Source organism: Apiospora phragmitis, assembly GCF_038363925.1.
Source record: "Apiospora phragmitis strain CBS 135458 chromosome Unknown utg000006l:1.0-5683423.0:1.0-5690449.0, whole genome shotgun sequence".
Classification (NCBI taxonomy): Eukaryota; Fungi; Ascomycota; class Sordariomycetes; order Amphisphaeriales; family Apiosporaceae; genus Apiospora; species Apiospora phragmitis.
The window spans coordinates 3,196,649-3,212,844 of record NW_027117404.1 but is presented as its reverse complement, the minus strand read 5'-3'; the positions used below and the strand labels follow the sequence as shown (position 1 = coordinate 3,212,844).

Sequence of the window (16,196 nt, the reverse complement as noted above, 5' to 3'; positions counted from 1 at the left end):
TGTACGTCTCCGAGAGCACTTTGGAAAATCCCTCCAACTTGAAGTTAGGAAAACGACTCGAATGAGTCTTATGACTGGGGAAAGGGCAAATAGTTGTCGTTATTAATATTGAGAATCAGTTCTATTCAGGAGGATGGTTGAACTATCTGCAACTGCAATATATTGATCGATCTGTCGGTGATGATGACTTAAGTAGGCAGCCAGGCAGCAGTGCTCGTATTACAGCGAGTCCGCCTTGCTTAACAATCAAGAGCAAGCACCGCCCACCGCCCACCGCCCCCCCCCCCCAGACCGAGACCTATATAAAGCGCAAGAAGCCCCCGATCTGTTGATTTGTCTCATGCCTTATTATTAGAGAAGAACACCAGTTGAAACACCAAGTTTTGGATGGATAGGAAGAGTGTAGCATCGCCAAGTAAAACCACATCTTCTTCCTATGGTGCAGTGTTGACTGAGAGTGAATTCTACGTGTTGTTGCCTCCGGGAAACTGAGAGTTTTCTCTCACTCATGTGACTTGCCTCAGGCGCTCAAGGTACACGAGCAATCCAGTCAGTGAACGTATCTCCACCACAACCACTGGAAATTCTTGAGTGTAGACTGTCTTCTCTCCAACACCTGCGCTGCGCTGCATAGACACCTCGATCATCTCCATTTTTCTTTCTCGGGGATCTGGGTCAGTGATTGATTGACTGGCTGTCCGAATTGGGCCAACACTTGAGCACCTAAGCCAGAAGCTAGCTACTACAGGCACCTGGTTCCTAGGTGCTAGGTTAGGAGTTCCCGGGAGTTCTTAGGAGGAAAAAGAAGCTGCAGAGCTGCGACTGGTGTGACTGGTAGCTGGGAGGGACCCATTTGATCCATCTGCTGCTGCCCAGCCGTGTCCAGTTCTACCCATTCAAATTCACCACCGCCAGACGAGACCAGCTCTCTCTCACGTCTCATCCAGGCACCCACTTGAGCTTTGCATTGGGCCTGCACCTTGCGCATCTTTCTTCCTTTTCATCAAACCCAGCCCGGATCCTGCAAGACTGGAACATTGATTTGTTCTCCAAGACCTTGTTCATCTGTTGTCCATTGTTTGTACTGTTCACCAGTCAATCCATTTTTAGCCGGCCTTGGGCATTGCATTCCGTGCAGCTGTCCCTAGCACCCCCGGCCTCTTTTTTCCATCATACCAAGGAGCTCGCTCACGCAGGTCACATCGCGAAAAAAAATATTGACTTTGGCCACATCCGCCTCTTCTCCTTGCGACAACCCCCAACCAACCACCATTGGGGCCCTATCGCACCCATTATCCCATCATCGCAACACTGCGTGTTTTGTCACTTCCTCCCATGTCTTCAGCTATATAGCTAGAGGTCACCTAATCCCAGCTTCCACGCGTCTGACGCGCTACTTTTTCCACCACAAGGCCGCGCGCCTTCCTGCCTCGACCGCATAGTCATCTGTCGAGATGTCGTTTGGCTCAGGAGGCTTCGGCGGCTTCGGCTCCAACAATAACAATACCAACACGTCGACCGGCTTCGGTGGTTTCGGCTCCAACAACGCTACCTCAGGTAAGTTTCCCCCCTTCCGCAGTGGCTCCCGACTTCTACAATGTATCTGACTTACGGCCTAGGTGGATTTGGTGCCAACACTAATACCAACACGGGCGGCTTCGGTTCCACGAACACTGGCGGCGGTCTCTTCGGTGGCGGCGGCAATACTTCGAACACCGGCGGCTTCGGTAGCACTACAGGTGGTTTCGGTTCGGCCAATACTACAAGTGCCTTTGGTGGTGGTGCCGCGAAGCCCGCCTTTGGTGCCTCTCCAAGTGGTGGTCTCTTCGGTTCCGCGTCCAACACAACGGCCAACAGCGGCGGTTTCGGTGGTGGCTTTGGTTCCAACAACACCGCCGCCGCCACACCAAGTCCTTTTGGCGGCGCTGCAAATACTGGTGGTGGACTCTTTGGCAGCAACAATGCGGTCAAACCTGCTTTCGGTGCCGGCGCAACGACAGGAACGACTGGCGGCCTCTTTGGCGGCACCCCAGCGGCGGCTCCTTCTACAGGCTTTGGTGGCGGCTCCTTCGGTGCCCCTGCAAGCACTGCCCTGGGAGGCAACCTCGGTGAAGCCCCAGGAACAGCTGCGACGACCTTCCAGCCCCTTATAGAGAAGGAGAACGCCACCGGCAGTGCCCAAAACTCGTTTCAGAACATTCTGTTCCAAGATCCGTACAAGAAGTGGTCCGCCGAAGAGCTGAGGCTTCAAGACTACAACTCGCAACGGCGTTACGGAAGTGGTGGCGGAGGTGGTTTTGGAAGCGGAGGAAGTACGTTTGGTAGCACTGGCTTCGGTTCCAACACAGCGACAACGAGCGGCTTTGGCGGCAACAACAATACCTCGACCACTGGGGGCCTCTTTGGTAGCACCAACAACAATGCCACCACGTCTGGGTTCGGTGCTCAAAACACCGCCAATACTGGATTCGGCTCCACCGGCGGCTCTGGACTATTCGGCGCAGCCAAGCCAGCAACTGGCGGATTATTTGGTAGCACGCCAAGCGCCGCGCCGGCGGCCTCTACCGGGGGCGGACTATTTGGCGGCGGCGGTGGTACCGGATTTGGTGCCAACACGGCCAACACCTCCGGAGGCTTTGGTTCTACAAACAACAATGCTGGCGGCGGATTGTTCGGTGGGAACAATGCTGCCCAAGCCAAGCCCAGCGGGTTCAGCTTCGGAAACACTGCCAACAATACCAACACCACCTCCACGGGCTTTGGTGCCAACAACAATACCACTGGCGCATTCGGATCCAACGCCGGCAACACTGGCACCTTTGGAAATGCCCAGGCTAACACAGGTGGTACAGGTCTTTTTGGCAATGCCGCGAATACTCAGCAGAGCACTGGAGGCGGGTTTGGTAGCAACACCGGCGCTTTTGGTCAACAGAACAACCAGCAGGGTGGTGGCTTGTTCGGCAACCAGCAAAAGCCTGCGACTGGTGGTGGTGTATTTGGCCAGAGTGCAGCACCCAGCACCAACACCGGCGGCGGTCTTTTCGGGAACGCCAACACTAATACGAATACCGGATTCGGGGCCAGCGCCCAGGCACCTTCAGGAGGAGGCCTGTTCGGTGGCGCAAAGCCAGCGACCGGTGGTCTTTTTGGAAACGCTACGCCAGCTCAAAACAACACTCAGGGCGGTGGTCTATTTGGTGGCTTGAATAACCAAAATCAACAGCAGACACAACAGCCACAGACTGGCGGTGGTCTCTTTGGTGGTCTGAATCAAAGTCAGCAAAAGCCTGGTGGCCTGTTTGGCAGCAGTACACAACCTACGGGCGGCAGTGTTTTCGGCAACAACCAGAACCAGCAACAGGGCGGTCTTTTCGGCAACAGTCAAGGTCAACAGCAACCCCAGGGTCTGGGATCCTCTCTGTTTGGTGGTGCCTCAACACAGAGTCAGAATGCACCGCAAGCTTTGACTGCGAGTGTCAATGATCCTACTGCTTTCGGAGCCACCTCGCTGTTTGGCAATCTACCTACCCAGTCCAATGATCCAGGTCCGCTCGCTACACCCCTGTCTAGCAAGAAGCAGACGAGACGCCCTTCAGTATTGCCCATCTACAAGCTCAACCCTGCTTCTGGCTCACGGTTCAACACCCCCAGAAGCGAGGCTTCGGGTTCTCATATAGCACGTATGGAACGCCCACCAGCCCATCCAGTGCATCGAGTACCCCTGGGACCGCTTCCCAAAGTCTTTTGACTGGCAACAGTCTGACGCGCAGCTTGGGTAAGAGCATTTCTACTAGCAACCTGCGTCGTAGCTTCAATGTCGATGATAGTCTTCTGGCGCCGGGCGCTTTCTCGGCCAGCACAAGCTCGAGAATGTTCGGCAACAACAACGTCAAGAAATTGGTTATCAACAGGGAACTCCGAACGGATCTCTTCTCCACCCCTACAAAAGACAAATCGCCTCAAGATACCCCGAATGGATCTCGTAAGCTTGCCAAGCGTGTGAGTTTCGATACGAGCAATGGAGAAGCGGACGAGAATGGCGATGCTCAGAATGGTAATGCCGAACCATCCAGTAGCAGCGGCTACATTCGACCCAACGGCGTCAATGGTGCCAAGTCTAGCCCACTATCTTCCGAGATGGAGCAGGTAACCGGCAAGGAGCTGGCTATTGTCCACGAAGAGGAGCCGGCAACGGCTTCCGCGCCAGTTTCGACAGATACCTTATCTGATCGTGAGCCTGGCGACTACTGGATGAAGCCTTCGAAGGAGGAAATCGACAACATGAACCGTGTCCAGCGGCAGAAGGTTGTTGACTTTACTGTTGGCCGTGTAAATTGTGGTTGGGTCAAATTCAAGGTGCCGGTTGATCTCAACACCGTCGACTACGGTAACCTGTATGAGAACATTGTTGTTTTCGTGGTTCGTTCCTGCACAGTTTACCCCAACCAAGCAAAGAAGCCAGCCGTTGGAAAGGGTCTCAACGTTCCGTCTCTGATCAACTTGGAGAGCTCATACCCACGTGCCTCCATGTCGAACAAGGGCAGAAAGGGCCCGTCTCTTGCCAAACATGTTGACCGCCTGAAACGCATACCCGGAACTAAATTCGAGAACTACAACATAGAGACCGGCGAGTGGACATTCTCTGTGGAGCATTTCACAACATATGGCCTAGATTACGATGACGAGGAAGGGGCCGAAGCGGATCCTTCTGCAGAGATGTCAGGAGTTGAACCCCAAAGAAAACAGGCAGAGCCTGAGTTCTGGCAGCTGAGTACGACGAGGATGACTTCGAGTTCGGGCGGAGGGAGCGTGCTCTGCCTGGCGCATTTGACGGTGATGTTGCCGTAGACGACGATGAAGTCCCGGAGATGGCCGAAGCTGGTGACTATCGGTCGTCTTTTTTAGGGGATCGCTCCGTGGGTTCTAAGTCGCAGGTTCTTGTCCCTGTTGGACAAGATGACCTAGACGAGGAATATGCGATGTCTGAGGATCAGGATGCGGGTGCTCGCCTCAGACACCATCTCGCCGCGGAGCAAGAAGACGACTCGCTCAGTGTTAGTGACAGCCACTTGGATTTTGTTCAGGAAACTCCAGCCGGTATCATGAGAGCCAGAATGCGTGCTATCAAGGAGTCGGCTACTCCTGTAAAAGTTCAAGTCGCAGCTGGGGATGACTGGATGGATATGTTACAGAAGACCATCAGCCCCCGAAAGCGGGACCGGGTTCACCTGAAAAGCCAGCGTGGAGCAGATACCTACGGTAAAGAAAGCGTACTTGGTGCGAAATCACCGTCTAAGAAGAGGGTGGTGCCTGATAGCAAAGGGTTTGCTACGAGTATTGACTTGATGAAGTCCATCTTTGATCAGGCCAAAGCTCCTGCCGAGGTTGTCCAGCCCTCGGTTCGACCGCAAAGTGCAAAGTGGCCGTACAAGAGAACGACGAAAACCCTAGATGCATCTGATATGGATGACAAAGAACGCCAATGGCATAGTGTTCCTCGTCCTAATTGGGGTCCAAGCGGAACCCTTGTCTTTGCTGCAACACCTAAGGACACCCCCTTCGGTAGATCAGGTCGTGTCATTGAGAAGAACGGTCTCATGACGGTTATGAAAGGTGCAATTGTATCCTCGTCACAGGACATTCGCATCGCTAAGTTCACAAACGAGGTATGTTGCCCAGAACTCATCTTTCCCCTTCGAATAATTCAATACTGATCTTCAGTCTAGATGTCTGCCAAAGCACTCCAGGCCCATGCCGACCTGACGGAGGTTTACCTTGATGGTGGAGTGCCCACCGTGATGGGCCCACGAGTGAGCATCAGGGATTTCGCCACCGAGACTGGTTCGAAGAATGCTGCAGCTGAGCATGAAAAACTCGTGTGGGAGCTTGCAAGCGTGCTCTTCGACAGCATTGACGTCCCTTCCGACCTGCAAAACGACCCCGACGCTGTTGAGAAGATCAGACGGGAGAACCTGTCCAAATTCTGGGAGCAAATGCTCGACGAGGAAACAAACAAGGGCGTTTCAATGGCAAGGATGAGTGAAGAAAAGGCTTTGGCCTCGCTGGCAGGTCACAGAATAGCTGAAGCTTGCAAGCATCTACTGGACGGGAAAGACTTCCGCTTGGCAACCATAGTCGCTCTTATCGGAAGCAGCGACGCCATGAAGAAGGATATGCGCGAACAGATCAAGGAGTGGAAGGACGCGCATGTTCTGCCAGAACTCTCCCAGCCGCTCCGTGCATTGTACGAAATGCTGAGTGGCAACGTTTGCGCCTGCGAGGGTAGCAAGAATGTCACCACGGAAAACCGAATGAAGTCATTTGTCATTTCCAAGGAATTTGGTCTCAATTGGAGGCAAGCTTTCGGACTTAGACTGTGGTATGCCATCTCAGCGGAGGATTTCGTGGCTGACGCCGTCGAGAAGTATCAGGACGACGTCAACCAGGAAAAGGAGATACCGCCTATGACATGGTTTGCCGAACAAGGTATTCGGAGCATTTGGAATGACCCTGAAGAAGAACAGCGTCAAGACTTGATATGGGGTCTTTTGCAGCTGTACTCGAACGAGCGTGCAGATCTCGAGGCGATACTACGTCCCGAAAACTCGCAGCTCTCTCCTCTAGACTACCGCCTCTGCTGGCAGCTCGGCCAGGCCTTGACGGCTACCGGCAAGGTTTCGATCGGCAAGAATGCTGACGAGAAAGCTGACGCTGCAACAACTTCGTTTGCCTCGCAATTGACAACGGAAGGTAGCTGGGAGGAAGCAGCCTTTATCCTCCTCCACCTCACCGACCCGAACGCCCGAACCAAGGCAATTCAAGAGCATCTATGGCGGCATGCTGGTCTGATTGGTAACGAGCAGTCGGAGAGCTTCAAGAAGCTTACGGAGAAGCTCAAAATACCCACCCGATGGATATGGCATGCCAAGGCCCTCTACATGCGCAGCGTGAAGAAGGATGCCTCCAGTGAAGTTCAGTGCCTTCTTCGGGCTGATTCGTACGCCGAAGCGCATCGCACTTTCATCAAGGATGTTGCCCCAGTTGCGATCATTGAGCGCGATTTCCACGCACTGGCCGATCTGTTGCGACAATTCGATGGCCGCCAATCCCAGGTGCCGGATTGGAACCTGGGTGGCGAAATCTACAAGGCTTTCCTACAGCTTGTTGATTACCAAAACCGCCACGAGCAGCCACCAAATGCTCTTGTCAACGGATTGCTCGAGGGTCTTCCTGCCATGCACGGAAACACCCCCGAAGCTGGCATTCAGGAATATGCAGCTTTAACAGACATGGCAGCTGTCGTCGCGAGCGTGGTTGGAGACATGGCAAAGCTGGGACAGGTAAGCCTCCCGACTCGGATGTGCAGTCAATGGACAACGGCTAACGCATGCAAACTACAGATGGATCACCAACGCATCCTGAAACTGCCTCTTACCGAGGATGTATTACTCAGACACAGCCGCAATCTTGCGTGGTCTCATTACCACGCAATCATGGCTGGTCACTAGGCTCTACGTTTTCCTTGATTTGTAAGAGAGTTGGATGGGAATGGAAAAATGTAAGAGGGCCAAGGTGACGAAGAAGGCGAAGACGATATTAGCTCACAAAGGAGAGAAGCATTTTACTGCCTGCAAATGAAAGGGGCAGGCCACGGGTTTGACTTGCAATAGTAGTAGATAGTTCTAAACCTCTAATTCCCCAAACGTCTTTTCTGTGTCCAATCTTACTGGTGAATAGGACTTTAAACCCCTTCTGTCGCTATTGATACCAGAATCCCGCAACCACCGGCTTGAAAGTCGACATGTTATGTATTCTTGCATGTGTGTGAGAGGGGCGAAAAAGTTGTGTATATTTAGACCAGCCAATGCATCTTCAACATGACATGTACATATATAATTGAAGGGAATGAGGGAACACGCCCCCCTAACAGCCGAGAGAGCCACCAAGCTTGGACAGACAAGAACATAAACGCCGATGATGTGCAACACCCCAGGATTTGTGCGATGCTATATATAGTAGAATTCAAGGCTTCATCCGTTTCCATGCAAGAAAATCCGTGTCTAATAACTGTAGACCTCTCTCGCTCTCTCTTCACGCCTTCCCACCTCTTTGACCACGTCCCCTCCCTCTGCCATGGCTATGGGCATGACCGTTTCTACTTGCGTCTGTAGCCACCGGTACCGGCGCTGCTGAGACCGCGGCTCCGTTCCCGTTGTTAGTACTCTTGTTTTGTGAGGCGGTAGCCGCGGCAGCAGCACCACCGTCCTTCGGTTTACCCCCTCTTCCTTTACGTCGATTGTTGCCTCCCTTCTTCTCTCCCCTGTCTTTCTCGCGGGCGACTCTCCTGGCCTCCTCCTCCTGCGTGCGCCGGCTCTCCTGGTCCCACCACTCCTGGAACGCCTGCTCTTGCTGGATCTCTTGCAGACTGCGCTTCGCCACGGCCTCTTTGACACTCTCCTGCTCTCGCCGCTGATGGTCAATAATGTCCGCCAGCCCCAGCCCAATGAGGGACTCGAACTGTTTCGGCGTCTTCTGCATGTACGACTTGGAATGCGGCACCAGAGGCTTGTTCTCCGGGACGTGGGAGGGACTAGGGGAAGACTGGGACGGGCCGGCTGCTGCTTTGGCCGGTAGACTGGAGCTGCTGGCGCGGGCCGCGGAGCCGCGCGGCGTCGCCGACCCGGAGCGGATTTGACCAGGAAACCGGGTATCGGGCGATGCTGTTCTGCGGGGAGTCGACTTGCCCGACGACTCTGCGGCCACGACCGGCTTCGCGCCTGGAACAGCGAGGGAGGAGGATGCCTTGGCCTCAGTGCTGAGGACGTCCTTGATGGAAGTCTTGGGCGGTGCCGGGCTGCTCTTCCATGGCGATGCCGCCTTCTTGTCGTCAATCTGGATCCACGGAGTCTGCCTTTGCTGAGCGGCCTGAGCTTCTTCCCTGGCGGCCTCCTCGGCTTGCTGTTGCAGAAATCTCTTCCGTTCTTTCTGGGACACCTTTTGCGGCGTCAGCTTCGCGGCTTCTTTCTTTTCCGCGGCAAGCTCTGCAGAGAGAGCTGACTGCGTCGACTTGGACTCATTCATAATGTCTTGAAGTCCCAGTTTCGAAGTGGGAAGCGGTGCCGCGGCCCATGGCACACCACTGCTTGATACTCGCCTGTTTGCTCCGCTGGAAGGCGGAGACAAAGCAGGCCGTAGAGCCAAAGGGGTCGGAGGGCTCGCGGCGGCTTCGTCTGCTCGTTGAATCGACTTTCCTTTCGGGCCTTTCCAGCTGCTCTCCGATAGGCTTGGGAGCTGGTCTAGCTCTTTGCGCAGACCGGCGTCAAGTGGTTTGGGGCAAGGAGACAGAGGGCTGGAGACACTGGATGATCCATCGTCCTCCATGTCAAACATCAGGTCGGCTTGGGAGTTCTTGGGCCGGAGTTCAGGGCTGAACGGCTCGTTGCGAGGAGTACGCGATTTCTGCCTCGTCTTGTCAGGTGTGAGCGACACACCAGACATGTCGTCGAGACTACCAATGCGAGCCTTAAAGGACGATGAAATCTTCTTCTCCTCGTCCTTTGACATGGCTTTGTAGGCCATCTCCCGCACACGTCTTTGCCTTTCCTCGTCTATATCGCTGGCCAGCTGAGGATATCGTTCGTGGAGCAGCAAGTCAGCTCGGCCACTTCTCGCAAATGGGCATCGAGCGAGCTGGTTATCCCTGACAACTTCATCAAGTTCTAGAAGAAGCTCCTCATCCAGGTTGTCAAGAAGACTGACAGGAGTTAGCTCATTGACCGAGAGAGGTCAGACTGCGTAATGGACACGAGACAATCACTTACTGGTTCTCAAGCATTGATTCCATTTGAAGACAGATATATTCAAGGCTCTTGTCTTTGAACTCGGTAACTGAACATATGCTGATTAGGTTGAGTAAAGTTGAGATGTTACGCATCGTAACTGCATCAAGTTAGACAAAATGACCACTGTGTATCTCGTGATGGACGTACCAAACCGGCCCAAGATCTTCTGGCAAATCTGGGAGAGTCGATCTATCATTAGCTCATTGGCAATGTTCATTACATCCACGACGAGCTCCGAGAATTCGTCAATGCTATCTGCAACCACTTCGTCGAACAGTTCCTCGCCCACGTCGCCATAAAGATGTTGGAGAACGTAATGGAATGACTCCGGATCGAAGTGCTTCATGTCGATGGGAACTCTGTCAGATGTGGCTTGTCCCTTCATGCGGTTTGCAAGCCACATCCCGCCAGATCGACCATTGAAGAGACCCTGGAACCACGGGCATCGTTGGCATAGCAGAGTGCTATGGACTGGGATCTCGTCCCCATCGAGCTCGAGTAAAGTATCTCCATCTTCGAAGTATATTGGGTCTTCGATAGCTTTGCGGTAATCCTGATCCATTGTCCGTAAAGGAGAACTCTGCAGTCTTGCCGATTGCTCCAGTTTAAGCATGCCGAGTTTAGTAGCGACCTTCATGAGCTCGTTGCGAACCTGTCGGTAGCGGCTTGCAAGTGGAGGTGATTGGCGGGTAAAGTTCCAGGCCGGAATCACCCGGTCCGCATAGGAGTAGACAACGAAATTCAATAGAGTAATCAGGTCGATACCAGCAAACTGGATGACAATAGTGCCGTCCTCCGTATTGCAAGTGAGCAGTTCAGGTATTTCGAAAGCGCCTGTCCCGTGGAATCGTTGCAGTCCCATTCGCAATGTGGGACTTCGAGCAGACATAATCCAGGTATGTACTGGAATCTGGATTTCAGGGCATGAGCTTGTGCAAACAACTGCTCCAGTACTATCGTTCCTGTATCGCCACTGCCGAATGTGTGATTGCATATCTTCTTCAAGATCAGTGGAAGTCAGCACCTCGTAAGCCACCGCATCAACTCGGCCTTTGAGGACATCAGGATCCTGGAACTTCCAGGTGTCTTTGTTTTCACGTTTCGTCCCATTAGCAGCCTTGAAGCCTCTTAAGGCGCAGAGCGGCGCCATATCACCCCAAAGGTTCTGCTCATCAACCTCCACCTGGTCACGAGTCACGTCACAGTCTTTGCGGACTGCCGCATAAGCGCCAAAGGGGGAACTTCGCACGGCCGCGACCCCGCTGATAAAAGGGACACGCTGGAATTTGAAATCCTTCCTTTTCCCATCTGAAGGACCAGCTGCCTTGGTGTCCTTTGCCTTGGTTCTCTTGATGCGACGCCATACTGCTCCAGATTGAGTTGAGATCAGTACCGATCCATTCTCTGCCACACTCACAGAAGCAGCTCCATCCTTCTTGGAGCTCCAAATGAGTTGTGGCGTAGTAACAGCACCCTTGATGCGCGCTGGGTTCGTGGTTGACGTCGAGATAGCCAATGACGATCCATCGTTCTTCAAATTGAGTGACATGGTGAATAGATCACCGCTGCCCGTTAATGCAGCGATTGTCTCTCCACCAGATGTGATGGTACGAATTTCCTTGCGGCCAGGATCGTATCTGGAAGACAAAGAGAGTCTTCCAGATCGTTGTAGCGTAGAGTTTGTCAAACTATCGAAAAAGGGGAACTTGATCATGTTGTAACCGTAATTCGTGAAGACGCAGACAGTACGGTCTTCGAATAAACAAGTTGTCGCCTTTTCGATGGCCGAGACCATCACGATGGATGAGTGCGACGAGAGCAGCGATGCAGCCACCTTTCGGGGAATTGGCTGGATTTCCAAAGATCTCGAGTCAGCATCCATCAACGCGAGTTGCCCAACATTTTTTCCCCAGCAATATAGCGAGGAACCAGTATGGGCAACGGAATGGATGGATGATGCAGCAATGCCTAGCACCACTTCTTTCTTGAGAGGGCCAAATACTTGCCGAGGTGATGTGCTCATCGGCTCTTCGTCTGCCTTTAGGGGTGGTGGGAGAACATAGCCGAGCTGGGAAAAGGTGTTCAGGCCCCAAGTCCACAACTCCCCACCGGTAGTAATAGCCAAGGTATGATTCTGCCCCAGAGCAACTGAGACGACTTGCTTGTCGAGTAACGGACCTTGCACAGGAGTAAAGTGAAACCGCGTGTTCTCGTCCCCTAAACCGAGACGCCCTCCGCGGCCTACTCCACATACGTACAGGTTAGAGATCGGGTCTGTTGTAAGAACAGCACTGTGCAACTTGGAGAACTCAGCATCCTGCACGTAAAGGGGTCGACTCTGTATTAGCGCTGGAACTTCAGACAAGTCGGAGCTGAATGAGTCCACCAGGCTCCTCTGCTTCTTCTGATGCTGAAGGTGCTTATCATAGAAGTACTGAACCAGATGCTCGGGTCGCTGGAGGTAGACGCGCTCGGCAAATTGGCGATCATCTTGGTCGCCAAGACCCAAAGAGAGGTTCTTGTTGCTTCCAAATGTGAACAGTTCTTCGCCGAGGCCCAGTAGTTTAGTCGAATGCAGACCATTCTCGTCCAGGTCCGAACCTGCCTCGCTGTCCGAATCATCATCCACTTTCGCTTTTTCTTCGGCCATCCTTAGACTGCGGAGCGCAATAGTGGCATTGTAGACATCAAACGGCGAATTGCCCTCGTTATCTTTTGTCTTGATCAGATGGCCGACCTTCGCAGCATTGCTCCCAGCAATAGACACGTGCAAGTCTTTGTGTTCTTTGTCGAGTAACAATCTTGCGATCGATATGTTGCCATTGTACAGTGCTCGGTGGAGGGCGTTCCAGCCACTCTCGAAATCTTGGGCGTATAAGTCGATGGCGGGATGGTCCAGTAGGGCCTCGACGAAGAGGATGGCATTCGCGGAGGTCGACGAGGCGGCGCGCAAAAGCAGAGTCAGCCCGGCATGATCACGACTGTTCAGGTCGGCCTTGGAGAAGCCGGCGGAGGCTTGACCGGAGACTTTGCGCGACTTGGCGAGCGGTCGCGGAGAGGTACCGAATGCGCCGGGGCTTCCTACTCCAACAATGCCTGGACTCTTGGACGGATACGTATTCTGGGAGTATCCGGCCGGAGCCAGTAGCCGACGGAATCTGTCGACATCGTTTTCCCAGTAGTACTTCCAAAGTAGATGACTCATGTGGTATACGGCGGCTGGGGGTCCAAGCAGCTCGAATGGCACCCGCTGTGATTCTCGAGGATCACGGCCTTTTTAAGGTGCGCTTTCTAAAGCTGCTGCGACGGAGGAGAAGGAGGACAAGCTTCGAGAATTGCTCTCTCTATCTGATTGTGGTGTCTGTTGATTTGTCGTCGCAACGGTCGGTATGGCTGTCGATGGGGTAGTCGATAGGAGATTAACCTTAGGGTTTCGCGACTCGAGTTCGGAGTTGGTGCAGTATCGAAGCAGTGGCAAGGGGAGATAAGGTTTGGCTTATCGGGATAGGTACAGAGTACAGATCAGGGTGAACTTCAGTCCAGTCGCCACTTAGCTAGCACACACACACACACAGTAAATAAATCACTCTTCAACAAATCGTCCCTATTCCTGGAAGATGAGATTGTACAAGCATAGAAGCCAGGGGGGCACTTACAAGTATATCTATCGCAGGAGATGCTGTGGTGGCGGGGTAGTTCAGGAGGGCAACTTTGTCGACTCTCGAGATGATGATGTGTGTCATGTAATGGAACCTTGTGCGCTCGCGACACTGTCGCGCCCGACCAATCGGAAGCGCTAACGTAGACTCATGGGGGATCCTCAGGGTAAGGACAGCTTATGATCCCATGCCCCGAGCTACATCCTAGAAGCTTCCGAGCGCAATCTACAGCCCTATCAGCCGATCAATTGTTGAAATCGCACGTCTAGGGTATTGCATACCAAATTGCAGAACAGCGACAGGCCTTTGGGCTTTTCGACATCATCCATGTAGATCAAGAAGAGGATATGGGCTTTCAATATATATATTCGTCGCTCCTGCAGATAGGGACTAGAGCAGTGGAGCTATAGCATGCATGCCTAGATGCCCCGCGATGCAGTTCGCGCCAGTTCGCATCGCTAGACCGGTGAGCATGAATGCACCAGACCATTAACTGACAGAAGGAATCATTGCATACATTACTAGTCGGAGGAAAGGCATACCTGCAGCCAGGAATGCTCTATATACAAAAGCGCATATGCGTGAGAACGGTTACATGCATACGTTTCAGCGAGAGACATGTTATTTGTTGGGATTTGTCTATCTGGCTATGGTTCGAGTAAGGGCTTTTCATTGAAGTGCAGTAAGTAAATCAATCAGGAGGAACCATAGACTATAAAACTATAGAGTCCCTATCTACATCTGTGTGGCACATTGACTTTGGACTTGTCCAGGAACAAGATATGAGCGAAGATGCTGACCGGGGCAGTGGAAGATGGATGATACAACCTGACGTCTGTTTCGTACAGGCGTTGCAAGCCGAGAGAGTCCGGGGTTACTTTATTTTATGACAGGCGGCTGACCCACCATAGCCGTTATCGCATGCAACGCCGCGGGATTAAGCGCTCGGCTCAAGAATTATTTCAATTTCCTTGTCGCGTGCCTCATTACACACAAGTCGCTTGTTTCTCCTGTCGCACCACCAATTGCCCTGCACTCGACGTCTAGTAAACACTGTGGGCTCCTGGAAAGTCTGACTTCAACTTCCACCACTGGTGTCCGGCGACAACTACTCATCGAAATCCCAATACCCCGCTGTCAAGATGTCGCCCCAGGACAAGCCCCTCCCCTTCGTTTACCAGTTCGCCGCTGGTCAGTACCGGTGCTAACTCTGCCTCTCTACTTACTCCTGCTGACCTTTCGCATAGGCGCAATTGCTGGTGTGTCGGAGATCCTGGTCATGTACCCCACAGATGTTGTCAAGACACGGTTAGTGCTGCGAATGCTGTTGCATAACGTGCACTCTCGACCCTAAGCTGACCATTACTTCGGAGTAGACAACAGCTTGCGACCGAGAGCATTGGCATGGTCCAGACCTTCCAGAACATCGTCCGAACCGAAGGCCCCGGCCGTCTCTACCGGTTAGCCGTCCCGAAAATGGTATTGGTGGAGTGAATACTAATAGCCGCGCAGTGGTATTCTGGCACCCATTCTTATGGAGGCCCCCAAGAGAGCCACCAAGTTTGCTGCCAACGATTCGTGGGGCAAGGTGTATCGCAATGCCTTCGGTGCCCAGAAGATGACACAAGGCCTGTCCATTCTGACCGGCGCCACGGCTGGTGCGACTGAAGCTTTCGTTGTGGTGCCTTTCGAGCTCGTCAAGATCCGACTTCAAGACAAGGCCTCCGGTGGCAAGTATGCTGGCCCCGGAGATGCTCTGATGAAGATTATCAAAAACGAGGGTCCTATGGCCCTTTACAACGGTCTAGAGTCCACTCTGTGGCGTCACATTCTCTGGAACGCCGGATACTTTGGCTGTAAGTCCACCTTTGGTGTGTTTATCTTATGTCCCAACTACCTGACTAACTCGCATTATCATAGGCATTTTCCAAGTCCGTCAACTGTTGCCCTCGGCCAACTCGAAGAAGTCGCAAATCGTCAACGACATTATTGCTGGTTCTATTGGTGGTACAGTCGGTACTATCATGTAAGTTTCTCTAGTCACTCACTCGAATTATTCTTGCATTTGAGGTCAGTGCTCACCAGTAATTAGTAACACGCCGATGGACGTGGTCAAATCCCGTATTCAGAACAGCCCGAAGATTCCCGGCGTAGTGCCGAAGTACAACGTAAGTAAAGCTTCCTGCTTCTGTAACAGATCAGTCACTTACACAGTTTATTGCAGTGGGCATGGCCATCCGTCTTTATGGTACTGCGCGAGGAAGGATTCGGTTCTCTCTACCGTGGTTTCGCGCCCAAGGTGCTGCGGCTAGGTCCCGGTGGTGGTATCCTCCTGGTCGTCTATACAGGCGTTATGGATTGGTTTAGATCGATGGGCGTTGGGTCTAAGTAGTTGGTCGCTTACCCTTGATACCCAATAAGATAGATGTCTTCAGTTGTTAGATTTGAGGTTTGTAATTTCTTGGTTGCCAGATACAGGACATAACAAAACATACAGGCACATCTTGAGCGACCCTGTGGTGCCTTCTTGGTAGATGCAGGAAACCAATACACTTGTTATCCCCCCTTTCTCCCAGACTCACACTGCTCCTTTGTTCAACGTCACTCCATTCAATGCCAATCCGCCCTCTTCCTGGTTGTCTCTTCTCCCAATTTTTACTCAATAGTCCTCCATGTGACGAGCAGGTTATCAATG

At 52.8% G+C, this 16,196-nt stretch overlaps 3 protein-coding genes across 3 annotated transcripts; 2 read left to right on the top strand and 1 right to left on the bottom strand.

Annotated features, from left to right (window-relative positions):
* Positions 1-1,454: 1,454 nt before the first annotated feature.
* PG994_006258 (uncharacterized protein) lies at positions 1,455-7,508 on the top strand (the record flags this gene model as incomplete). The annotated part of the gene is made up of 6 exons (XM_066857667.1): positions 1,455-1,557; positions 1,620-3,595; positions 3,652-4,725; positions 4,782-5,666; positions 5,727-7,340; positions 7,401-7,508. 6 exons carry the CDS (start codon positions 1,455-1,457, stop codon positions 7,506-7,508), a joined length of 5,760 nt encoding a protein of 1,919 aa, XP_066716936.1.
* A 583-nt stretch (positions 7,509-8,091) lies between these two features.
* On the bottom strand, positions 8,092-13,047 carry PG994_006257 (uncharacterized protein; the record flags this gene model as incomplete). Its single annotated transcript, XM_066857666.1, has 3 exons — positions 8,092-9,754; positions 9,822-9,939; positions 9,990-13,047. 3 exons carry the CDS (start codon positions 13,045-13,047, stop codon positions 8,092-8,094), a joined length of 4,839 nt encoding a protein of 1,612 aa, XP_066716935.1.
* Positions 13,048-14,639: 1,592 nt separating this feature from the next.
* On the top strand, positions 14,640-15,893 carry PG994_006256 (mitochondrial 2-oxodicarboxylate transporter; the record flags this gene model as incomplete). The annotated part of the gene is made up of 7 exons (XM_066857665.1): positions 14,640-14,692; positions 14,749-14,809; positions 14,878-14,961; positions 15,014-15,357; positions 15,422-15,527; positions 15,594-15,669; positions 15,726-15,893. Exons 1-7 carry the CDS (start codon positions 14,644-14,646, stop codon positions 15,891-15,893), a joined length of 888 nt encoding a protein of 295 aa, XP_066716934.1. The 5' UTR covers positions 14,640-14,643.
* Positions 15,894-16,196: the final 303 nt, after the last annotated feature.